The sequence below is a fragment of the Pagrus pagrus genome (genome assembly GCF_965226575.1).
Source record: "Pagrus pagrus genome assembly, chromosome: 11".
NCBI classification, from domain to species: domain Eukaryota; kingdom Metazoa; phylum Chordata; class Actinopteri; order Spariformes; family Sparidae; genus Pagrus; species Pagrus pagrus.
Genome location: NC_140195.1, coordinates 30,830,658 through 30,857,818, shown reverse-complemented (window position 1 = coordinate 30,857,818; position 27,161 = coordinate 30,830,658). Strand labels below are relative to the sequence as shown.

The following is a 27,161-nucleotide window of genomic DNA, read 5'->3' as shown; positions in this document are numbered from 1 at the left end:
AATAACGATGACAACATATTTGACAAGTCAAAGGAGATCATATAGTTTTTCTACAACATACTAATGATACATAGCTACTACAGTCGAGGTCAAAAGTTTCGATCCACTTGTAAAGAACATGTATATCACGGCAGTCTTGAGTTCCAATGATTTCTACAGCTCTCATGTTTCTGTGATGAATGAGTGGAACACAAACTACTTTGTCACAAAAACATTCATGAAATTTGGTTCAGTAATGAATTTATTACAGTCTTCTGAAAATGTGACCAAATCTGCTGGATCAAAAATATAACATTTTTTTAGGTGATTATTGAAAGTTGTATCAAATTGTCTTTGTAGCATGGCCTCTTAACTTCTTCTGAGTGATTATGATTGACAGCTGATGATTTTTCTCCATTTAGATATTTTTCCACTTTAATAGGGTTGTTTGATACACCCACTAGACTCAGCCACAAACACTACAATAGGAAAGTCTAAAGAGCTCAGCATTGATCTGAAAGAACACATTATTGATTTGAACAAGTCAGTAAAGTCACTTGGAGCCATTTCAAAGCAGTTACAGGTCCCAAGATCAACTGTACAAACAACAGTTTGTAAGTATAAAGTGCATGGCACAGTTGTGTCACTGCCACATCAGGAAGAAAACACAAACTATCACCTGCTGCTGACAGAAAACTGGTCAGGATGGTCAAGAGTCAACCAAAAACCACCAAAAAGGAAGTCTGCAATGAATTAGAAGCTGCTGGAAGACAGGTGTCAGTGTCCACAGTCAAGTGTGTGTGAGGCCTTTAACCCCAAGAACACCAGACCTACTGTCAAGCATAGTGCTGGTAGTATTATGCTGTGGGGCTGTTTTGCTGCCAGTGGATCTGCTGCTCTAAAGAAAGTAAATGGAATAATGAAGAAGGAGGATTATCTCCAAATTCTTCAGGAAAACCTCAAACCATCAGCAGAAGACTGGGTCCTGGGTGCAGTCAGGTGCTCCAACAGGACAATGATCCCAAACACACATCAGAAGTGGTAAAGGAATGTTTAAATCAGGTGAGAATTGAGGTTTTGGAATGACCTCCCCAAAGTCCTGACTTGAACCCATCAGAACATGTGGACTGTGCTGAAGAATCAAGTCTGTGCCAGGAAGCCAACAAATTTAGTGGAACTTCACCTGTTCTGTCAAGAGGAGTGGTTAAAATTCAGCCAGAGGACGACCAGAAGCTTGTGGATGGATATCAAAAGCATCTAACTGAGGTGAAATTGGCCAAGGGACATCTAACCCAGTAACAAAATAAATTCATTACTGAACCAAACTTCATGAATGTTTTTGTGACAAAGTAGTTTGTGTTCCACTCATTCATCACAGAGAAATGAGAGCTGTAGAAAACATTGGAACTCAAGACTACCATGATATACTGTACATGTTTATAAAGTGTCTGTAAACTTTTGACCACAACTGTATATCAAGCTAAAATGCTTAGAAACATTTAACTTACACAAAGTGGCAAATGGCATTTCGTTACATATCTATAAAAGAAAACTGTATCCATAATTATCTGTAATCTTTGTCGATCATCATCAAATTTGTATTAAATCTGTTTATACAAATTGTTCTTCAGCACCTTGTTGTTACTGCAGGTAACAGTAGGTGTTGAATAAAGTCAGATTAGAGCAGATTTCATTCCACATGCTGGGTGAATTCTTCTGGAGCACTTAAGGAGTATCCCGCCTTGTTCTGGATGGCAGAGTGGATCTTTCTCAGGTTCTGTCGGACTCTGACAAACTCCATCAACTGGGCTTCCTCTCGTACCTTCTCCTCGCCTTCCCTCTCCCTCTGACAAGAGAAAAGAGAAGCAGTCGTACTAGATATTAATGTAAAGATGGAAAAATGTATTTCTACAAGACAAGGGCAAAACAGTTATGATTTGAGAGACATATAATGACGGCCAAATGATCTATTTAGAGTCACTCAAGCTTTCCATGCTTACACACTCTTTGTGTATTTTGCATTTGCTTATATTTCCTGTATTGGTTTATGAAATTTTGTCATCTATATTTATGTGTCCTGTATTTGGATTGCATTTGCCAACAGAGGATTAGAGACACTATGAAAAAAATTCCGACTTTTTTCTCAGAAGTCTGAACTCAAAAACATTTTTCACAGTGGCCCCTAATCGTCTTTCATATATTATATATATGAAATAGCTGTTTTTTTTAATTTGCAGCCACTGTCATCAAACAAATAGGGGGCAGTATCTCCCCCTTTGTCAAGGTTTAGTTCAAACTATCTTATATATTTCATTTGTTTCTTTGCAAATTCATTACTGCAAGTTGTTACATTTTTAAAGACTGAAATAATTACAACTATGTGTGTATTAATGTACCCATATAATTACCATTGCTCAATTGCATTCTTTTGTTGCACATTAAGTGCTAAACAAAACTTTTGGAGGTATACAATGATACTAAAATCTGAGAAAAGCTCATTCTATTGGTGTAACAAACACAGACCAGGTTGGAATGTTTCATTTCAGTAATTGTCAACACAAAAATCCTTTCATTTTCTTCCATTTATTACAAAGTTAACAAAATTTACAAAAATATCAGTGCAATAGTGGACACTAAAATGTAACTCCTATTTTAGAGGAAGGAATTTGGCTTGGTGTTTGGTGTATAAAAAATGAAGGTAATTACTGCAACAGTCACAAAAAAATTCCAATAAAAATATAAGGAACCACTATAACAATTACTATAGCTAGTATATAAGTTTTTAGACTCACAAAGCTGTACAGTTTTGTGCAAACCTCTTCATAATGGGATGTGCAAGAGTTCACAGTATAAAGAGTATATGTCATGGCATGATGGTCAAAGATGTTAGCTGATGTAATGTATAGAGACAGACATCCTCTGGGGGGGCTTGTTGATGAGACCAGCTGCAGATGAGAATAAAGGGCAGGGTGATAATTCATCACTGGGGGTGGCTGGACTGGAATTCTGCCCCTAAAAAGACAAAGGTTTGGCAGGGCAGTCAGTTTAGTTCAGACACATTGTTTTTATTAGAACATGTTAGGACGGTGTTTATTATACAGTGTGAACAGTGATGTGTACAGATAGATAGAGACTACTTTCTGTCTATTGGCAATTACACATCTGAGCGGATGAAAATGACAAGCAACCCCAGGGCTCCATTCTGGGGACTAACAGTCTCTGCTCAGCTTCAGTCTTTAATGTTGAAAACTACAAACCAAGCCAGAAACCTCGGTGTAATCATGGACTCAGACCTGAATTTCAGCAGCCACACTAAGACAATTACAAAGTCAGCCTACTATCACCTTAAGAAAATATCCAGGATAAAAGGACTTATGTCTCTGCAGGATTTGGAAAAACTTGTCCATGCGTTTATCTTCAGCAGACTCGACTACTGTAACAGTGTCTTTATAGGACTGTCTAAAAATTCCATCAGAAAGCTGCAGCTGATTCAGAACGCTGCTGCTCGAGTCCTAACAAGAACCAAAAAAGTAGATCACATCACTCCAGTTCTCAGATCTTTACACTGGTTTCCTGTCAGTCAAAGAATAGCTTTCAAAATGCTGCTGTTGGTTTATAAAGTACTGAATGGTTTCTGAACTGCTGCTTTGTTATGAACCATCCAGACCTCTGAGGTCGTCAGGTACAGGTCTGCTTTCAGTCCCTAGAGTCAAAACTAAACATGGAGAAGCAGCGTTCAGTTATTATGAACCACATATCTGGAACAAACTCCCAGAAAACTGCAGGTCCGCTCCAACTCTCACCTCTTTTAAATCAAGGCTGAAGACCTTTCTGTTTGACACTGCTTTTCACTGAAGCAATGTCAAGACTGTGAACTGCACTGTGACTTATTTTCTAGTCTTGTCTCTTTTAAACCTATTCTATTTGAGCCTACTTTCCTATGTCTTAACTTGTTTTAATGTTTTGTGTCTTGATGTCTTCCTACTTGTTTTTAATGTATTTTAAATGCAATTTTTAGTGTCTTTTAGTGTCATTGTTATGCCCCTGTAAAGCACTTTGAGTTGCCTTGTGTCTGAATTGTGCTATACAAATAAACTTGCCTTGCATTACAGGCTAAGATATATACAGTGTGAACAGTGATGTGTACAGGCTTAAATATACAACTGTGAACTGTGATGTGATCAGGCCAAAGATATATACAGTGTGAACAGTGATGTGTACAGGCTAAAATATACAGTGTGAACAGTGACGTAATCAGGCTAAGATGTATACAGCGTGAACAGTGATGTGTATGGGCTAAGATATACACAGTGTGAACAGTGATGTGATCAGGCCAAGATATATACAGTGTGAACAGTGACGTAATCAGGCTAAAATGTATACAGTGTGAACAGTGATGTGTACAGGCTAAGATATACACAGTGTGAACAGTGATGTGATCAGGCCAAGATATATACAGTGTGAACAGTGATGTGATCAGGCTAAAATGTATACAGTGTGAACAGTGACGTAATCAGGCTAAGATGTATACAGTGTGAACAGTGATGTGTACAGGCTAAGATATACACAGTGTGAACAGTGATGTGATCGGGCCAAGATATATACAGTGTGAACAGTGATGTGATCAGGCTAAGATGTATACAGTGTGAACAGTGATGTGTATGGGCTAAGATATACACAGTGTGAACAGTGATGTGATCAGGCCAAGATATATACAGTGTGAACAGTGACGTAATCAGGCTAAAATGTATACAGTGTGAACAGTGATGTGTATGGGCTAAGATATATACAGTGTGAACAGTGACGTAATCAGGCTAAAATGTATACAGTGTGAACAGTGATGTGTACAGGCTAAGATATACACAGTGTGAACAGTGATGTGATCAGGCCAAGATATATACAGTGTGAACAGTGATGTGATCAGGCTAAGATGTATACAGTGTGAACAGTGATGTGTATGGGCTAAGATATACACAGTGTGAACAGTGATGTGATCAGGCCAAGATATATACAGTGTGAACAGTGACGTAATCAGGCTAAAATGTATACAGTGTGAACAGTGATGTGTATGGGCTAAGATATATACAGTGTGAACAGTGATGTGTACAGGCTAAGATATACACAGTGTGAACAGTGATGTGATCAGGCTAAGATATATACAGTGTGAACAGTGACGTAATCAGGCTAAGATGTATACAGTGTGAACAGTGACGTAATCAGGCTAAGATATATACAGTGTGAACGGTGACGTAATCAGGCTAAGATGTATACAGTGTGAACAGTGATGTGTACAGGCTAAGATATATACAGTGTGAACAGTGACGTAATCAGGCTAAGATGTATACAGTGTGAACAGTGATGTGTACAGGCTAAGATGTATACAGTGTGAACAGTGATGTGTACAGGCTAAGATGTATACAGTGTGAACAGTGACGTAATCAGGCTAAGATGTATACAGTGTGAACGGTGACGTAATCAGGCTAAGATGTATACAGTGTGAACAGTGACGTAATCAGGCTAAGATGTATACAGTGTGAACAGTGATGTGTACAGGCTAAGATATATACAGTGTGAACAGTGACGTAATCAGGCTAAGATGTATACAGTGTGAACAGTGATGTGTACAGGCTAAGATATATACAGTGTGAACAGTGATGTGTACAGGCTAAGATGTATACAGTGTGAACAGTGATGTGTAGCTTTTATTTATATCGTCACTTTCCCCCTGAAAGAGGCCATCTGCCCTCTTTCAGGGGGAAAGTAATGAACATTTGTGTACAAAACTAATGATTTTATATTGTCATAGAGTGGAAACATGGACTGCAGCGAAAAACATGTTTGTCAGACAGCCACAGAGTTAACAAAGTACAACTAACTGAGATCTTCAGCCACGTATGACTTTCTTGTCACTGTCACTTGGTAAAATAATGAGGATCTTCCAGCTCTGCGGACCTGGTCGTTTCCTCATGGGGGTAGAAGCCCGAGCTGCTCCTTGTTTCCTTGAGCAAGAAATTTATAAATTACTAACTGTACACAACATCGAACAGTGTCATTACTGCAGTGAGACACACATAATAAACATTGTAATGTCCTCAAAAGTGTTGTAACAAAAAAAAAAAAACAGTTGTTACAATATAATGAATTGAAGGGATGATAGTCTGTCTACTACTGGGTCCATACAATTCTAATATACAGTCAGCTGTTACAAATGAAGGCAACTAATAAGTGACAGCCGAGCAGCTGGTCAAAATAAGACTGCTATCTTATGAGCTTCACATGTACCTCACTTAGCTCAGCTTTAGCAACACCACAGTACCTAGAAAACAGTCACATCACGCTAAATGTTAGTTTGTGTTGTCATAAGTTAACTACTGATATGTTTCAGTAAACAGACAACGTGAGATGTTACTTACCGGCCTAAAGAAATGTTGTGAGTTCATCTTTTAACTCGTCCACAGCGGTCTCCAGTGTTAGAAAGCCCCGACAAAATGTACTCCTGTTTAGCTTGATTTTATGTCACTTCTTTTCTTTGCCACGGATGCGGTGTCTTTTCAGGAGCTGTTGTTTGAGATGATGATAAAAGTCGTTTGTGCATCTTTGTGTTTACTAAATAACTTAGTGAGGCTGTTAATTTCTCTGAGGTAGTTCCTCTGGCTGGTGGGATTTCTTCATCATCTCTTGCAGCACACTAGAGGCAACAGTGACTCACTATCGCCCCTCAGGCCAGGTGGACTTATTACAAGAAGAGACAGCCGTACCTGGCTGCTTAGCAGTTGATATCTCTGCAATACAGTACACTGGCATCTTGGACATAACGCCAAATGTGTTACTTCTTCACACTCTGTTGATAGGGTTATGATGATGTCTAGATCTTACAAAATGCACCTTTAATCCCTGCTGAGTAGTCATGATGGGTGGCTGGTGTGATCCCATTGCAAGATGGTCTCCAGTTTAGACTTCATGTTGTTCTTCCCAATTTGAAACACTTCAGTAGTGTACGGCATAGCAACTAATTTAATCTGGCTTTCTCAACTTGCAGGCAGTAAGTAATGAATTTCTTAAAACATGATGATGGTAACTAAATCCACATGTTTGAGATGGAAACAGTAGTAATTTAAAGCACACAGGCCTTTCTCAGGGCAGATCCAGGATGAGACCATATTACTGTTTGTTGAACAAAGAGAGGTTAGTGGTCATAATCAGAGATGAAAATACCAGGGAGAAGCTCAAGTCACATCTTGTACAACAATGTAAGGTCCCCTACATGTAAGCAACAATAGATTTACTTTGCATTCTATTAGTATGGATGGGGTTAAAATGCTGAATCTGGGCAGTGCTACTTTGGGCATTGTGTATCTAAAATTTAAGACAATGTATTGCCCCATATCATGATAATATTATATTGATAAATTGCCCACTCCTAATATAAAGGTCAGGAAATTTTAACTTTGCCTTGTATGTAAGTGAACAAAATGACAGTGTACATGACAATCGGAAAGCCAAAGACCAGTAATGGGTGTAAAGGTACTTTCGGTGTTTCAGCATCTCCAGAACTGTACAAAACTAGCTTAGACTTTAGAATGGTGAAATTTCAACAGTCATACAGTTCATCATTCCCAGGATATGTTTCTGTTATCCGGATTCAATAACCCTAACAATCGCGATCACATGAAGCTGGTAAGAAACTTAATACGTCAACCCAGGTTTTCCACATATAGCCATGAGCGCTTTCACGTGAAAGGGCAGCTGACAAAAAAAATCGATAAAACTATGTGAATGCATAAATTAATAGACTTTTAACATCACTGCCCCATCATTAGGGCATGAGTAGATCTGATTAAATTTGTGTATTCCATTAAACTAATGTGTTACTTGCAAGATGCATTCTTATGGTGTGTGTGTGTGTGTGTGACAGTTTTAGCCTTATTCTTTCAGCTACAACCCCCACGGTGTCAAACAGACTCAGGAACAAATACTTTCATGTCTTAAAACAAATACAAATATGAGGAGTTCAAGTTTATAAAGAAGGCCACCCCTGTATTGTTTATTTTATTTCAATTTAATATTTTATTTGATTTAATTTAATGTATTGTTATATCATTTAATTTCATTTGATAAATAATAATCACTGTGCTCCAATTGCCTGCAAAGATATGTATAGTTGCTCTTTTATGCCAAAAGGGGGAGTACCGCCCCAAGTGAGCTCTTCTGCAGGGGTAAACAAAGTAAAGTGCATTCATTGTACCATAGTGCTAAGAAAGAATGTGCAAGCAAACAGAAGCATGTTGAAATGAGCTGCAATGTCTTTGTACTTTGCAGACTGTCAGGTTATCAAGTAAAAGGAGAAAATCATAACACACATTTACACACGTTTATTATTAAAGTGTGCAACAAAATTTGGTGTCAGAAGTGGGATCACCGCTAATTTAACCCAAGACGGTAACAAGTCTCTACAGAGGCAATAAGCAAGGCAATGGAGCTGAAGGAGAGATTCCTAGCGTCATTTAGGAAATCAGACACAGATGAACAGTACAGTGCTAAAATGATACAGAGAAGGCTCTTCAGAGATGTGTGTACAGGATTAATCAAGGACAAAGTGAAATATAAAATCAAGACTTACCTGAATGATCCGGCAGTCACTGATGATGTGATTGCTAAAACCCCTCCCATCCCAGCAGCAAAAGGATGTTTATTGGCTCATCACCAGTGTTGGGTAACATTACTTTTAAAAGTAACTCATTACATTACAAGATTACTCCCATTAAAAAGTAACTTGTCGTTACTGCGTTATCTACTGAGAAAAGTAACGCAATAGAGTACTATATAGCTATCAAGAACTGCGGTAAAACCCCTTTGTGACTCGTTGTGCATGTTGGTTATATTGTCTAGACGGCGTTAAGCCAACTGTACATGTATCTTTGGATTTATTAACTCTACTGTCATTTTGTAGCCATTTTTAATGCCCATAATTGGTAACTCTGCAGCCTAATAATAGGAATGATAGACACGGTAAAACATTTACAGCTCAGTTTGCTAGCAATCTGACAGTGAACTGGGCAGAGGCATACAGTATTAGGCACAGCTGTTTCAATGAAAACAGTACAACACGGGCTCTTATAGCCTAGTATATGATGTTTAAAAATGTAACTTAAATGCAACTTTTTTCAAAACACATACCTACATACAAACAATTAAACTTGCATTTCACTGAGATGTTGTTCTTGTTCGTTCCACGAAGTCAATGCTGTCCTCTACGGTGCCCAGGCGGTGACATGGATATGTTTTTTTGTTTTTTTAAAACGAATTACTAACTCAAAAATCCATACGTCTGTGAGAGTGGAAAGCTAAAACAGTTGTAGTCGGCTAAATATAGGCCTAGTATCATGGATGGAGACCATTTAATTATTTGTTTCTTTAATTTAGGTATGAATCACAAAGAAATACTATGAAGCATAGCCTTACATGGTTTCATTTTAAGCAGGAGGCATCTTATCAGAATCCTTTAAGCACAGACTTTTTGTTGTCGACAATATTTGGACTTGCAGGAAGTAATAGATTTTATCAATGAGCAATTAAGAGGCCCTGGGAGACATCATGGCTAGAGGGGGACAGGTGTGAGCCGACTGGTCGAGCCGGAGCGTGAGTGCATCATGTGCATGTGTACACAAAACATGTATGCAAATTAGTAAATCGTGTGCGTGTTTAAAAAAAACAAAAACATCCATGTCACCTCCAGTGCTCCGTAGTCCTCTCTGCCATCTTGCTACATTGAATAACTTAGCTACACATGCGCACTGACACAACTGTGGGTTTACCTCCCACTGGCACACAGCCACCTGCTGAGCAGCAGGAGAGAAACAGAAACAGTGCAAATGCCACAGGGATTTTCTTTTTTTTGTGGCGACAAAAGGAAAGGGAAAGACAGCATTTTTTTCCCCCAGGAACAGATTACATTTTTGAAAAACTTACTAAATAATGGATTACTAGAAGAACTAATGCGTTACGTTACTCGTTACAACAAAAAAGTGATTACTTACTTTGTAACAAGTTACCCCCAACACTGCTCATCACTGACAACATCTAACATTTTTAGGCAAAAGTGGCAGCTAACACACAAGACAAGGAACGCAAAGCAGTCAGTATCTCCTCGCCCCAAGACAAAAAGCCCAGCTCTTTAATTGCTGAGAAACACTTAATTGTCTGCCGGCAGGATGGAGTGGAAACAAAAGCATTGTGGGACACTTGATCACAGGTTTGCCTCTTAAATGAGAACTGAAGACAACAGAACATTCCACACGCTTCAGTTAGGAGTGGACATGCGGAAAATTGCGGCGCGGATATTCCGCAAATCCGTGCCGCATTTTCGTATCGCACCGGTGTGAAACGGCTTTTACTTAGATCCTTGGACCTGGTACACTAGATGGGAGGGCAGTGAATCAGACACCAATCCCCGTTAATGGGTGGGTTGAAATCAAGTTTGGGTTGCATGCATCTGAGGCCACACAGTTAGAGCTTCTAGTGCCAGTTTTGGTAACTCAGGAAGATGGAATGGGAGCAGTTTTCAATGTGACTGAATATCTGTTAGAGAGGGGCATAGACCCACCACATGTTGTAAACAAAAGCTGTCAGCAAAGCATTCTCCTTTGACTGCAAGAAAGCTGAAGTGTTTTTGAAAGTAATGAAGAGTGAACAGGATGCGCTAGGGGAAGGCACAGTGAAAACAGGGAGAGAACAAATAACCATTCCAGCTGGTCAGACAAATGCTATCAAGTCTAATGTGAGGGCAGGCCCGCTTCTAGAACACCAGGACAGATGTCCTGTGTGAGCCAAGTTCACATCCACAGTCACCAGAAGGGTTAAGAACGTGTTGTGTGTTAGCAGCAAGGTACCTGGTCCCACTTCACCCTGCCAATCACAAAAACTGTAGCACAGCTCCTGAGGTTTTGCTGCCCCCAAGAACCGTACTTGGACAAACTCAGATAGTCAAAACTATATAAACAGCTAACATAACACCAGTGGAAATAAAGAGACAGAAACAACAATGCCAACCACTGAACTGAGTCTCCACACCAGCAACAGAAAAGCAGGAAGAAAACATAGAAAAAAATAAACACAACAAACTTTGGCAGTGAAGGTGTCCCCCCATGATCATCTTTCTCCAGCACAGCAGCTGAGAGTGAGACAACTACTGAGGGAGGAGCATCATGTGGGAACCATACCCTAACAGCAGCTCAAGATCTGCCTCAGTGACTCCGCACCTGTAAGACGAATATATACATCAGCACCAAAGCCACTTCATAAAGACCAGGGGCTGGGTAACTAAGTCCAGCTCCTCTTAGGACAGGAGTCTCTTCCTGTGCTGCGATTCCAGGGAGCTAAATAGGAAGTCAATCCCCGACCCCATCCAGTACCGCGCATAGAACACGTGTTTAACACTTTAAAGTGAAGATCCTGGCTTTCGGCACTTGACCAAGGAATGGCCTATCACTGGGATTCCCTGGAGCAATCAAGTCACCTTCTCACTGCTTCTGTTACACTAGGGGATTGTATGAGTTGGTGACAATCCCTTTTGGATTATCATCGGCTCCTGCAGAGTTTCAGAGGTCAATGGAGGAATGCTTGGGCTTGGCTTCGAGATGAAATATGCTTGCCTTACCTGGACAACAACCTGGCCCACTCCTAAACTTTCGAGGACCACTTGAATGACCTCAGAAGGGTTTGAGAAGCCATTCATCATACATGCGCCTTACTTCATACGTGATGCTTCCTAGGAGGGGCTTTGGGCAATGCTTTATCAGATGCAACGTGTCATAACTGCCCCTGAGAAAAAATACCACCTACGCTCAGGAAAGTTGGCATTTCCGACCCTGAAGTGGGACATATGTGAGAGGTTCAGGGACTATCTATACTATTCTCCATCATTCATAGTATACACTGACAATAACCCACTCACTATGTGCTCACCACTGCCAACCTGAATGCATCCACCTACTGATGGGTAGCTGAACCAGCTAACTTCCAGTTCACTATTAAGCACCAACCTGGTAGGGCTAACTGGGATGCGGACAGCCCTTTCACACATGCCCTTGGATAAGGAACAATACTTGCAACCCTGCACTCACGTAGTGGCACCTGAGATCATAAACAGTGTGACTCAGGCTCTAGCTGTTCAGTTGAAAGAAAGCGAATCCTGGTTGTGTCCTCTCAACATTTCAGAAGTGTTAGCTGAGGAAAACAGGAAGTGAGGATGTCAGTGGAGAAGATCTCCAAAACAATGTTGAGAGAGGCACACATAGAGGATCCTTTAATTGGGGAGGTGCTGAAATATGTCATCTCAAACCACTGGCCAAAAGGTGGGAAACAGGCTCACGACAAAGATATAGCTTCTCTGGCACGAGAAAGACAGAAGCTGCACATTAGTGATGAGGGTCTACTGTACAGAACGAATCCTAACAAAGCAACCAGAGCTCCCCTCACAGCCATCATTACCAACTATGTGTTTGAGCTTGTTGCCACTGATTCTTACATTTGGAGAAATGTAATGGGGGGATGTGTGAATATATTCTTGCTGTGCTGGACCACTTCACACAGTTTGCTCAGGCCTTCCCCTTCAGAGATAAACAGCTGCAAAGAAGATATATGGAGATTTTACATTGAGATTTGGCTTTCCCACTCAACTCCATCATGACCAGGGGAAGGAGTTTGAAAACAAACTCTTTGCTAAAATAGAGGAATACAGTGGAGTTAAGGGGTCTAAACCACATCATACTACCCACAGGGGAATTGCCAGGTGGAAAAGTTCAATAGGACACTGCTGGCCATGCCCAGGTGCCTTCCCAAGACTGCTAAGACAGACGGGAAAGCTCCCCTTCAAAGAGAATATGCTGAGAAGTGGCAACTTTGAATGAATGATGCTTACAGGCTGTGCCTCAGAGACAACCTGCAAAGAAGGCAAACGAGGCCAAACTCTGAATGACAAGAAGACCTAAGGTGCAGATTTTTTACCCTGGATGAAGAGTGTTGGTCCTAAATCCTAAAGCCCAGGGGAACTGAGATTTTTTTGGGAAGATCAAGTGTATGTGGTGACACAAAGGAAACACCAAGACAGTCCAGTATAAGAGCTCAAATCAGAAAATAGAAAGGGGCGGGTTTGGGTCATCCATAGGAACCCGCTGCTGCCATGTGACTTCCTGCCAGTAGAGAAGGAGAAGGCAGACTAATCTTGAGAAGTAAGGACGGGAAATGAAGAAAGACAACAAACAGGACATACGCAACAAGAACAAGCACACAGTTCAGAGGACGAGGAGGAATGGAGAGGAACCATTGAATTCCAAGCAGAAGACAGAGAACAGGGGGAGCAGCATCTGCAGAATGAGGAGCCAGATGCTTGTTAAGAAAACGAAACAGCCAATGTGGAGGATCTGAACAATGAAGATAATACAGAGCATTAGGTGGACCAACAGGGAGAGGACATAGGGACACAGGAGAGGGACAGAGTGCTGAGGAGGATCACCAGTCCCCCAGATCTGCATGGAGTGACCAAAAGGATGCTGATGAGTCACCTGTCAGGCAGAACTAGTATCCTTTGAGATTGAGAAAAACAGAATTACTGTTACACTATGTCAAATGAATAATTCATTTGGCTAGACGTATAGTGAGTGGGGTAAGTTAAGTGAAGTAAGTAGTAAGTGAAATACCTGGATGAAGTCACTATAAAGTCAGAAAGACGGAGATATCTTTTACTGTTCTGATAAAAACTGTGAAGTTATTATAAAAAGTAGTTATTATGCAGTTCTGAAGGGAAATAGGACTAAGAATGTTTTTGTTGTTAAAAGTACCATGAGGTAACCTATTATATCTACTGCCCAACTATGAAGTTATTGCTGCGTTAAGTAATGCATCTTAACGGACGTGGAATTCTTACTCCTACTTTCTTACCTTGAACTGACTGGTCAGAATGCAGTGCTTTTATATGGGTTGATCTGTTATCTCGAACATAACCTGCTTTGGAGCAGGTTGGTGTGCAGTCTAAGTTGTCATGGCGATGTACCCTGGTTAGAAGTGAACCAGCTTCATAACACTGAAAACCCAGTGTCAACCCTGAAGTTACCTTGCTAACCGCAAATCCTGTACACAGTACAGGCCTCAGATTGAAGAACAGTCAACCAGTGAACAGTGGAGATCTCATGCTACCTTACACTGGTGAAGTATACCTCTGTTACTTTGCCTCTTCACTCTGCTCTGAAACTTGCCTTGCTGTGAGCACAGCTAATACTGTTGGTTTTGTGTAGAGGCCCAAACTGTACTACGTACCATTTAAACAGCTACTGTCAGCTTTATTATTCATGTATTTAATTGATCCTTTGGATCAAAGGCAGTTCACTTGATAGTTTCAGTAAGTGACCATTTGCATGAAAAGATTAAATCAAGCATTTCCTGCCATTGCTGAAACCCTTATAAACCTAAATTCACGGTGTATTACCTCGAGTTGTTTCTGCTGACGTCTGAGGAGCACGTCCTCCAGAGGAGTCCTGCTCTGTCCCTCGTCTTCCTGGTCACTCTGCACCCTCTTCCTCCTCTCCAGCACCTGCTGGAGTTCTGACCTGCTGCTCAGTGCCAGACCCCTTAGCCCATAGATTAAGAGACAGAGCTTGAGTTAGATATGGTGGAAAACTCAAAAGACAGGTTGACAATTATAAATACAATTTGAAATATGAATGTTAATGATTTATTTTCACCCACACTCACCAGTTCAGTCACACTTATTTAGTTGCATTGCACTGTATATAGTGCCTCTTTGTCTCTACTTCTTGAATAACTGCACACTTCTGCAGAAGGTGATATTATCAATATGTTTCCATATCCTGTCTATTTCTGTCACAGTAATAGTAAATATAAAGGGACATTCCATTTTTACTCTAGCCATATCATTCTAGTTAAGGGAATGCCATTGTTATGAGGGGTTTACCTGGTCTGAAGTAGATTTTAGGTGGGAAGTTTGTGTCAAGGAAACTAAAAAAGAAGTAAGGCTCATTAGCAGGGATTTCATGATTTGATGTTTTCTGATTAAGGTTACATTTCAATTTGATTTTTTCCATTTTAAAATTCTTTGTTAGCACTGATGAGTATGCCATTTTTGGACTATCGAGTCTTGATTTGTAATATCAACAGGTCATTGGTTTCATGGTGAATGGGCAGACCACTCCATCTCTCCCCTCTAGTTTCGCAGGTTATCAATCTCGGTGATGGAGGCATCTGTATTTTGGTGTGTTATTGTTTGGCTAATGCTTCAGGTGTAATCAAGGAAGGTACATTTCATTAGGGCAGGAGCACAGAAACGGTGCATGGACCCTCTTGAAATGCAAGGAATTATTGTTAGGGCCCGAGCCAGTGCAGTGGTAACTCCACTGTGCATGATTGAATCTGCACCAAACTTTACACATTTGATAAGAGTCCCATTCTGAACACACTTACATGCCAATATTTGCTTAAAGTCACAGTGTCCCCTAGTAGCAGAAGGAAATATTTTTTTAAACAATGACCTGCTTGCCAGCACCCTAAGCCTGACCTACATACATGAAAATTGGTAGGTACATATATCATACCCATACTGTACAAAAAAGCCTCTTGGAGGTTATTTTATCTGTAAAGGGAGAGGGTGTAACAGAATTGTTAAAAAACACTGATACCCCTCTATTCTTGTCTTCTAATTCATTAAAAAATTAGTTTTACATAAACTGACACTGATGGAACGCAAACTTCTCCTTGCAATGAGGAATGCATGGATGAATAGAGTAAACTACCAAAGCTTTAAGGTAGCCAATAAGGAAGTCACTTTTTCGTTTTTATTTTGTATTTACTGTAGCTTGGGTCTATTTTTCTTCAATACCTTCTATGTTATATCCTAAGCACATTCCTTTAGCCGGCATTCAGGATGGGCCCCACTACTCTTCCACTCTGACACTCAGCACAGGGGTCCCACAGGGGTGTGTGCTCAGTAAATAATCTGGCACTCAACACCAAACAAATACCAAAAGAACTGATTATTGACTTCAGGAAGAAACAGGGTGACCACAAACCACTGCACATAAATGGAGAGACAGGAGAGAGAGTTTCCAGCGTCAGGTTCCTGGGCACACGCATCTCAGACGATCTCACATGCATGGTCAACTAACACGCAATCTCTGGTTAAAAAGGCACAACATCGGCTCTACTTCCTCAGAACACTCGGGAAGGTTAACCAGCCACAACAGCTGCTGGTGTCTTTTTACCACTGCTCCATTGGAAACATACAGACTTATGGGATCCCGGTTGGTATGGCCGCAGCTTTGTGGCTGACAGGAAGGCTCTGCAGGAGGTTATAAACACAACCCAGATGATCACAAACACACGCCTGCCTGTCCTGGATGACATCTACTTCTCTACAAGATGAGAGCTGGATACCAGCTAGTCTCACTAGGCAGGCGATGCCCCCTTGTGGCAAAATGGAGATACAACTCCCAACATAAAGGTCCATTCATTTGCTTACTAAGGCTCTTCTACATAAGCACATGAAAACCATACATAGTATACAGAATTAAATTGTATAATGTGACCACACATTCCTGTATGTCACATACATACCTAGGACAGTAAATCTTTTTTATGAGTAACCTGATTATATTTCATTTAAAGAAAAAAAGGTTTTCAACAATTTAAGAAAGAAAAGGGAGACATAATGTTAATCCAAGTGGCTCACCTGATGCAAGAAGAACACAGAAAGCTAAGTAAAATAAGACAATGTACAAGTATTTTCAACCTGACTGAGCTCAGCAAGATGGGGTGTCACTACAATCATAAAGGCCTATTGTCAGAGACAGCTGACAGACCTTTAATGAACATTTACAATCCTCCAGACATTTGGCATGTATTCATGATTCAGTTGATCGAGGTAATAATGACACATGGGAAAGAACTAGTTATTATTGGTGGAGATTTTAATTTGCTCCTTAACCCCAATATGATCTTGACATCTGGAACGCATAAGGCAGAAAAAAATAGCAATGTAATGACGAGAACATGTGCAGAAATAGGATTAATAGATGTATGGAGAACATTACACCATACAATTAAAGATTACACTTATTACTCTGGTAGACGCTCTACTTACAGTGAATTAGATTACTTCTTTATGTTTAAAAAAATACATTTCATTTATTAGTCAATGCGCTACTGGAACAATGACTTTATCAGACCATGCAACTATTAGCCTAAAGGTGAAGAAAAATTCTATAAAAGGGAAACATCAGTGGAGAATGAACAATTCCCTCTTGCAGGACTGATACTGGGGAAATCCATGAGATCACGTCATGGGAAGGAGCAGAAGTGGTTTTAGAAAAAATAGCTAATGCATCTGCCAAGAAAAGATGGAGAGAACAAGGTAAAGAGGAACTTGAACTGCAAATCAAACTCTTCGAAGATAAATAAATAAATTAATTAATGAATACAAATGCCACTACGACCAAACAACTAGAAAAGAACTGCTCAGAACTAGATACATTGATAAAGAAAATTCACTTGTATTTACAAAAGAGAAAAATTGTGATGGGGGACCAAACTCAACTAAAGTTCTAGATGAGGAGATAGCAGAGACATTCACACAATTTTATGAGAACTTGTATTAGGATAAATCAGAAAAATTGGATACAACAAAGATGGACACATACCTTGGAAAACTTAAGCAAGTCTCTTCAGATCAGAGCACATATCCATATAAAGCAGTAGCCTAACAATAGATGAAACATCAAGACAAATAAAGAAACTAAAAAAATGGTAAAACCTCAGGGGACGGTGGATACACAAATTTATTAAAAGAGTTTTGGACATCACTGACACCAATCTTACATAGAGTCTATAATGCATAGATGAAGGAACCTGAGCACCAACCTGGAACTCATCAGTGACTGTAGTCATCCCTAAAAAAGGCACATGTTCATCATATAGGCCAGTATCTCTTCTAAATACAGATTAAAGACTACAATCAACAATATAAGGTGCACTTTAAATATAATTGACCACTGCTAACTGACTTCTGTTAACAATCGATGCAGAAAAAGCATTCGATAGAGTACGCTGGTTGTATATATTCAACAGGTTGACTATTTCAGGTTGGTTTTCATTCCAAATTTATCAATTGGTTACAACTAATGTACAATAACCCTGTAACACAAGTCAAAGTCAATGGCACTCTCAAGACGCCGGAAAATACACAGGGGAACCAGACAGGGAGATCCACTGTCCAGTTTGATTTGCATTATGTGCATGGAACCCTTGGCTGAGTTAGTGAGAAAACAGAACCTCATCAAAGGGGTTCAAATTAGAGAAGAGCAACACAAATTGACTATGTATGCTGATGATGTCATCATGTATTTATCATGACCTGAAGCCTTACTACCTGCTCTTAAGGAAACAATTAAAGAATATGGCAAATTTTCAGCAAATAAAATAAATGAAACTAAATGTGAAACAATAACTACTGACATCAGTTAACACAGATAGGTAGAACAGTGGAATTATTGGACTTTCGGTCAAAGGTGTTCTCACCTTTGGTCATGCAGTTAAACGCCAGAGGAGAGGAAGGTGTGCTGGAATGCTTGTGCATCTCCGCAAGTGTGGGCACCAGACTTCACTACCAGGAATATTCCTATCCAACTTGAAAGACAATAGAGCAGACCTAACACCATCAACCATGACACAACCATGGAGCCCCATGGAGCTTTTCCACCACTGCCCGCCTCAGCGCCCCCCTCCCCCACTACCACAATGACACTTCTCTCCCCCTCTAAAACAGTCAGTAGCCCCATTCACACCCTGTCAGTGCAGGAATCATTTGCGATACTCTGCCTTGCCGTCTGTGTGAAAGTTAAGGAGGCAGATGGGGGATATCAGAGCAACTGCAGAGCCAAGACGGCGTCTGTGTGAATGGAAAAGCTGGGGCATGGAACAGGGGTGTGTGGGTCTGATGATGTTCACAGTGTGACAACTAAACAGATCCTTCACTCATCAAATAAAAGAGAAATGTCCCACACTTCAACCCACAAAGCAACGTTACAGGACCAAACAACAGTAATGTGGTAACTGGTAGTGTCTTTGGCAACTTATATGAGGAATAAAATACTACGTGGAAAAGCCTCTGTCTTCTGTTTGGTAGTCTGTCCTACCGACTCTTCATCACATTTCTGCCTGAAAATCATTGGAACTCAAGATTGCAATGATATACATGTTCTTTAGGAGTGTATGTAAACCTTTGACCACAACAGTAATTTTATTTGAAACAATAAAAGGAAAATAATAAGATACAATAAATTAATCAAAGCAAAAGAATTGGATAAATTAGTCGTCCTTAACTTGAAGAGGTTCTTTAACGCAACACAAATAAATACAGTAATGATATGGTTGAGTGACAGAGAAGCAAAGTGGTTATCAATCAATTGATAAAGAATGTAACCAATATCTATAAAAAAAACCAACAGACCTATCATATATAAACAGAAAGAATATTTACAATTCAAAGGGCTAAACAGATGGGTACATGACACATTGAAAAGCTGGGAAAAAATATGTAAAATTCACAAAATAGATAACGACTTGGTTTGTTTCTGAGAAATAACATGGGATTCCAAAGTTGGACCAAGCAGTACAGATAACATTCTTTATGTATGGGACTCAAACTGATTAAAAACATTCTCACAAATGCTGGCTAACAATATTATAATTTATTTTCAGAGATTAGTCCCAAGATATCATTTGGCATAAAACAATTTCTATAAATATCTACAGATAAGGGCCTATCTCTCAAAACCTTTAAAAAGTCAAACCACTTTTATTAGCTTTTTGATTAAAAACCATTACATAGCAACTAAAAACTAAATATGAAAAGCTCTTGAAAGTGGACATGGGGACAATAATAGTGTTCAACAAAAATTGACTTCTTAAATAGGAGATGACCTGAGCAAAGAGGAATGGAAGCAAGTGTGCAGAGAAATTCGTAGAACAGCCAATTCTAAACATTGGAAAGAATTTGCCTGGAAATTTTGTATGAGATTTTTATTACTCTGAAAGTACATTAAAAAAATGAACACATCAGTGAAATCACATTGCTGGAGAATTGCTGAGACAAAAGAAAACTATCCACAATTTTTTTCTTCTGTTCAGATTTTGGCAGCCTGTTATAACGACTATAAATCACAACATATTTAATATAAAAAATACATTTAACCTGCATACATCATTCTTGGAGAGTAACCCTCAGAGCTAACGCAGGAAACAGACCAGTACCTTGAATTGCAGCTATGAAGCAAATACCAGGAGCTGGCTAAAACCCACCAGTCTAGACCAGAAAATAACTATACAGGAAATATCAGAAATGGAGTTTATGAATGAGGCAATGAACTTACAGAGTTTGAAACAAGGAGACAGAGTACAAAAGATGTTAAGTGGTTGAGTTACGAGACCACGAACTAATTAATGATAACACTGACACTCAAAAATGTATTTATTTAACCGTATATCTAAAAAAGTAGAAAAAAAAAGATAGAGGCAGAATTTGGAGAAATGAATAATATAGACATACTCAGTTTGACTCTTACCAAACTTTACACATTTGGCAAGAGTCCTGCCCTGAATACATTGATATGCAAATATTGAGTTACAATCAAAGCACCCCCTAGTGGCAGCAGGAAATTACATATTTTAATCAGTGATGTCCTTCTCCAAGCCAGACGATCTGATCTGCATCAATCATGGTGAGTAGACACCTTGATGATGTTGTATTGTGACACGTGAGCTTTTGTGAATGGCGTGAGCGTGGCAGTATGGCGGTGGCCAATGTGTCACCAAGAAGCAGAAAGTTGCTTTAACTCCACTGTATGTGCTTGAATCTGCCTGAAACTTCACATTTGATAAGAGCCCTAGCCTGAAGACATTAACATGCCAATATTCTGTAATGGTCGGCACACCACCTAGTGGCAAAAGGAATTCATTCCCTATGTCGTGGGAACATCTGAGAAACTCGGGAGGATCTTTAATAAACATCATATCCCGGTTCACTTCAAACTTACCAACACACTGAGGCAGAAACTTGTCCTTCCTAAGGACAAAACACCCAGGCATACACAGAGTAATGTAGTTTATGCTGTTCAATGCAATGACGACAACACAGATTTGTACATTGGGGAGACAAAACAACCTCTCCATAAACAAATAGCACAACACAGGAGGGCCAACTCCTCAGGTCAAGACTCTGCTGTCCACTTACATCCGAAGGAGAAAATTAATTCCTTTGAAGACAACAATGTAAACATCTTGGCCAGAGAAGACAGATGGTTTGAAAGAGGAGTAAAGGAATCCATCTATGTCAAACTGGAACAACCGTCTTTGAACAGAGGAGGTGGCCTACAACATTACTTATCACCCACCTACAATGCAGTACTGAGTTCCCTCCCCAGACAGCTTAACAACCATTCACACCTGGGCTCACCTAGCAATAGCAACCCACATGAAGGCCGGTTAAGTCAACATCCCACAAGTGGCCCTAATGACTTTGAAGCTCACACGTGCCCTTAACAACTCTGTAAGGACACTCCCACACAGAGTTTAAAAGCCTGCAACTCCCCTCCAGTTAGTTAGAACTGAAGAAGCCTCTTGGATGAGAGGTGAAACGTCTTTAAGAAACTGAAACAAGTCCAGTTGCTTGCGATACAGCATTCAGAAGTTGTATGCAGAGTCTCTCCAATCTCAGCTGCTGAAGCTTTTAACTTCTTCAGAGTAGTCATAGGTGTCTTGTTGGCCTCCCTCACAAGTCTCCTTCTTGAGTCACTCAGTTTGTGAGGACGGCCTGCTCTAGGCAGATTTACACATTTGCCATATTCCTTCCATTTCTTAATGATGGATTTAACTGAACTCAGGGGGATGTTCAGTAACTTGAAAATGTTTTTGTATCCATCCCCTGACTAATACTTTTCAATAACCTTTTCACAGAGTTGCTTGGAGTGTGTCTTCATGGTGTATTTGTTGCCAAAAATACTGATTATCAAGTGACTGGACACAGGTGTCCGCAAGTGTTATCTTTTCTTTACTACTCCAAGTTACGCTTGGAGGAGTTGGATATAGTGCAGTGTCTAGGATGTGCCCACTGGATAGGATTTGATAAAGCAGAGGGCAGCAGATTGGAAAAAGTCTGCGTTTACTCTGTTGAAGAGCAGCAGTTCATCTATCTTGTTGGCCAGAGAGTGAACATTCACCAGATGAATCAACAGGATATGGTTAGAAATCCCAGCTGTCTCAATTTAACGAGTACTCAGATCTGCTGGTCCTCCAATTAGAGGCTCTGTAAAAGTGAGCTTGACCAGTGGATTGTCTGAGGTTTAAAAGTTCCTCTTATGTACAGATTTACTGATGTACTGAGACCATCATCTTCAGTGCCACTGGTAATGGTACCACATTTGGCTGTCTCGTGATTTACTTACACATAAAGCCATGATAACCCAAGGCAACAATGAATTTGCTATCCATACACAATGCAACCGGGCAAATCAGTAATGAATGAATCACCTTGGCTTAAACCAATTTCTGAAAATGGTCCAGTTGTGAAATGCATCATCAACACAAATTGGGTCAAAATACAAATCACTGTCTGAGAAACGATCATGTCTCCTGCTACTGTATGCATGGAACCAAAATACTCATGGTAGATTGTTTTTAAAGCCATTTTAGGATTATGATAAACTTGAGATGTTCAAATAAATCTGTGTTTACGTTCTGCTTAGAAGATTTTTGGTCGGATGTATGTGAACTGTGAGGTTAGAGTAACAGGCAACAACAAAAAGTTCCACTGCTTTCACTGGCACAGTGTGTGCTATCAGACCAGCTGATTGTGAAGCCAGGTCAGTCCTCCTATGAACATATCACTTTACACTGCTTCATGCTCCTAGTGGCCTAAAGGGCTGCAACAGCATGGAGAGAAGGTGTATAATTCCAAGTTTGTGAGAGAGAGAAAGAGACTCTCATGCATTCTTAATGACAGCTGCTTTAGAGAAGAATTATTGAGGATAGAGCATGAGATGCATTTTGATGATGGACACAAAAGCACATGAGTTCAAACAAAATGTTGAGATAAGATTGAATTAAATGTCCCTTTGTTCATGTTCCCATGTACAAAGGAATAATGCTTCTTTGTAATGAAATGAAATGAAGCCCTAAATGGCCATGGGCCAAATATATTATTTCCTCCAGTTTCCCATGATAGCAAGTTAATTGTGTTGAGATCTCCAAATAATGAACATTGTTTTCTGAAGATCATGAGTTACTTATGTCATTATCATGGAATGACAAAGGGTGTTTTCCCGAGATTGCGAGATAATTTTCTCAAGATCTTGAGAAGACAAGTTTTGTTATCCCGAGATAAATTAAGCAGTTATCATGGGAAAATAATACTTAAAGCCTAATGTTTAAGAGATCAGCAGTGCCATGCCACCATGCATACATGGCGTCTTGAAAAGTGTAGAAACTGATTTAAGCTGAAAATGTCAGTTCAAGGGGTATCTATTTTTTATCAATGCATCAGACTGAACATTAATCTTATACGTACTTTATTAGACATACCATTCAAACATGCACCGATGTGGGTACTTTCTTTTCAATAAGCCAACAAGAGGTGGTAGCCTACTGGACAGTAACGCATCTGCTTTGAGTTGATCACTATATATTGTTTCATTGTGCCCTGTTGCTACACAGAATGGGCAATTAAATCTGACCATTTTGTTGCTCCTGCATGGAACCTACCTCTTGTGGGCCAGTAGCAGTTCCTTGTGAAGCTCGTTGTGAGTCCTGGAAGCCTTCATGGGGTGTGACTGACCTGAAGTGGCCTCGGCTTTGACTCCATTATCTGACAGAGAAATTACATCAAAAACATGTCAAACACATCAAAACAGAGCGGAATCCCTGAACAGATAAAGATTAATTTTACCTTACTGTATAGCATATGGTAGAATCAGTATTTAAAGGCTGTTATGAGTTATGAGTTATGAGTAAATTTGAACTGAGAACTGAGAATAATGTCCCTTGAGTAATTCCCGATGACATCACAACCCAGACCACTGAATGTTCATCCTATGTATTGAGCAGCTTTGGCTAGGATTTTATGCATTTCTGTCAGCTTGGCAGATGATAACCCGACACATCTAGGAGGTAGGGCTGGGCGATAAAACGATCTCGATCATTTTCATGATAACATTTTCCACGATAACAATGATAAATTTATGACATTTATTTTCGATACAGTTATTTTTGAGTCAGTTTTCCTTTACCTAGAAAACACTACACCAACAGCCAATCGCACAGCAGAGAAACAGATTACTACTCAGAATGACGGTGACCACCTGTGTGTCCACTCGAAACCGAGTGCGAGGAAACTGCGAAAGACGAAGAAATTGTACCGAAGAAAGGCCATACCACTTTGGTTATTTGGAAATAGTTGAAAAAGTCTGACAAAGGACAGACAACCATTAGGTGCAAAATGTGTCGGCGACCAGTCCTCAGTAGAATCGGAAACACCACCAACCTCTTCCATCATCTCGAAAGGTACCGTCCCAAACAGTACTCCGAAAGTATGAGTTAGCGCTATCATGCTAGCGTCAGCCTCCCCTCAAGTAGCCAACAGGACAGCCCCACTGCTTCTACTGGTCAAACTTCAGTTCGACCGCCAACAGTTGCCGCTGTTTTTTCAGCCATTACCCCATATGAGAAGAAACCGAAGTGACACAAAGACAGAACCAGCGCAGCTACGTACTGTATCGCTAAACATATGATGACTATAAGCACGGTTGAAAAATCAGCTCTACGCAGAGTGTAGTGTAAAGTTGGAGGAGCAGCTCAGAGATGTCACTGCTGATATGTGGTCTGCTCGCACGTCGGAACCACATCAGGTCTTACAGAACAGGAGGCATTAAAGTGTATTAAACTGTCAATTCAACATTATTATTGTTAAATATACTGTATATCATAAAAATTATTGACATCGATCAATATAAAAAAACATATCGCATGACAGGGCCATATCGCCCAGCCCTACAAGGAGGTCAAAATTCCTTAAACATTCTCTAAAAAACAATTGTTTCCTTTGTTTCTGAGAGTTATATAATACGATCCGTATCAGACTTGTGTCCATGTTATAGAGTCACAGGCGCAGAATATAACTTTTAGCTTGTGAAATAAATTTTTTCCAAACTGCTCTGATGGTGCTCAGGATTCATCATAATAAGGAATGTGTTTGTGTGTGTGTGTGTGTGTGTGTGTGTGTGTGTGTGTGTGTGTGTGTGAACTTTTGGATGTGTAAAAGAACACAGAGCATTAATTAACATCCTGACTAATGCACCTCTGCACTAGCTGCTGTGCCTCCTGGGTAAATGTGCACAGCATTGGGGGAAGCTCTTATCATTCATGCTGCTGGAGGATGATTTATTTTGCAATTATCCTTATGCCTCTGCATCATTTAACCTAGGCTTGCTCTGCCATTTTATAACCAATAAAGTCTTCTTCTTTTTTTATTTATTTTTTTATTTATTTATTTATTTTTTTACCTGTTTAATGACCTTTTAAGCAACATTTTTGTTGGATGATCACTTTTTTTCAAAGACTCATCTCTGGAGAAACTCTGATAGCTGGCATCTTTGTCTTTTACTGTTGGGTTCATTTTCTGTTGGCAAGTCATGCAATAGTCCATCAGTCATTGGATGAATTTAGTGCAAGAGAAGCATTAGAATTACATTTCCTCTTGTTTTTTTTTATTTTTGGGAACCCCTGACCTTAAAGTTCAGACTGTGCCCATGTATGGAGATGGAGTCACTGCATGGTTGGCCTTGCATAGCTCAAAGCGAAACACTTCTAAAGCTTACTAATTAATACATTAAGTACAGAAAAAACTAAAAAATGGGGTACAAACAAATGTTACATGCTGTAGATCCAGCAGATAGCAGTTTTGTTACTACACCACAGAGAACTGTACAGGTTAAACTGACCTCTTCTGTGATTGTTGCACTGTGTGTTGTTTATCATCCTGCTTCTGGAGGCCGTCTGGACCTCCATATTTGTGTTATTATTGTTGTTAGGAACTGAACCATTCAGGGACATGGTGGCTTGTGAGGTGTGGGGTGTATTCAGTTGGAGTAAGAGGCTTCTCAATGTATAAAATAGCTGAATGGAGGGCAGCACCTGAGGACCTGGTGTCGAGCCTCAGCTCCTGCTGCATGCTGGTTAGCTGATGGGGGAAGAGGGAGCAGATGCTGGTGACAAGAGTCAGTATCACAGGAGGACAGATTGAAATCAGAAAGTAGAGCGGACAGACACACAGTAGTGTGGAAACAGATAGCTTACGTTGAGATGCATAATTTAACCTCAGTGAGCAGGTTTGTATGTAAATGACATATCACAGAGCACATAAGCAATGCTTCATTGAAAGAGATTCTATGCCAAAGTTGCCATCTAGCTCAATTAACTAGAATGTAGAAACTGATGAAAGGGTCATTACTTAACAAATTCAATACCACTAAGAAAATGAGATGTGAACACACAGTACATATAGCACACAACTGAAGTTGCTCTCTTTTGTTTTTTTAACTTGAAAAAGAGAATTACAGTCATAACACTTTTTGTTGAGATGTAGAAATATTCTGGAGTATATAGATACAGTATAATGCTATGCATAGTCCATAGAACACTACATTTAACATTTTAAGAATGACAGCAGAAATGAACAGCATATGATATGCAGTTAGAAACAGTATCAGCTGCATGTTACTCTATACACTTCATATAAGGCAGAAGAATCTAAAGGAAAAATGCATACAGGCTTGAGCCCTACCTGTCGTTCTGGTCCTCCATGAGAGGCTGCTGTTTGAGAACATTAGCCATCGTGTGGAGCTGACAGTGACACTATTGAGAGCAGTGTTACTTGAGAGCCCTGAATGTGGCACTCACTTACTGACGGCCCCTCGTGTTCACAGTCGACAGGGAGACAATGACAAGTGGGACTATGCACTGCAATATAATAGTGATTTTAACCTGTTTCTATTTCATATATACATTCATGACATCTTTGGTCAACCCTGCACAACACACTGTACGGCTGCTGCGGGATTGTCATTTGT

General features: G+C 40.0%; 1 protein-coding gene across 1 annotated transcript; it reads right to left on the bottom strand.

Annotated features, from left to right (window-relative positions):
* Positions 1 to 1,669: 1,669 nt before the first annotated feature.
* On the bottom strand, positions 1,670 to 26,925 carry LOC311264783 (uncharacterized protein; the record flags this gene model as incomplete). Its single annotated transcript, XM_084365883.1, has 6 exons — positions 1,670 to 1,825; positions 14,462 to 14,603; positions 23,800 to 23,902; positions 26,034 to 26,126; positions 26,227 to 26,297; positions 26,876 to 26,925. 6 exons carry the CDS (start codon positions 26,923 to 26,925, stop codon positions 1,670 to 1,672), a joined length of 615 nt encoding a protein of 204 aa, XP_084222009.1.
* Between the last annotated feature and the right edge of the window lie 236 nt (positions 26,926 to 27,161).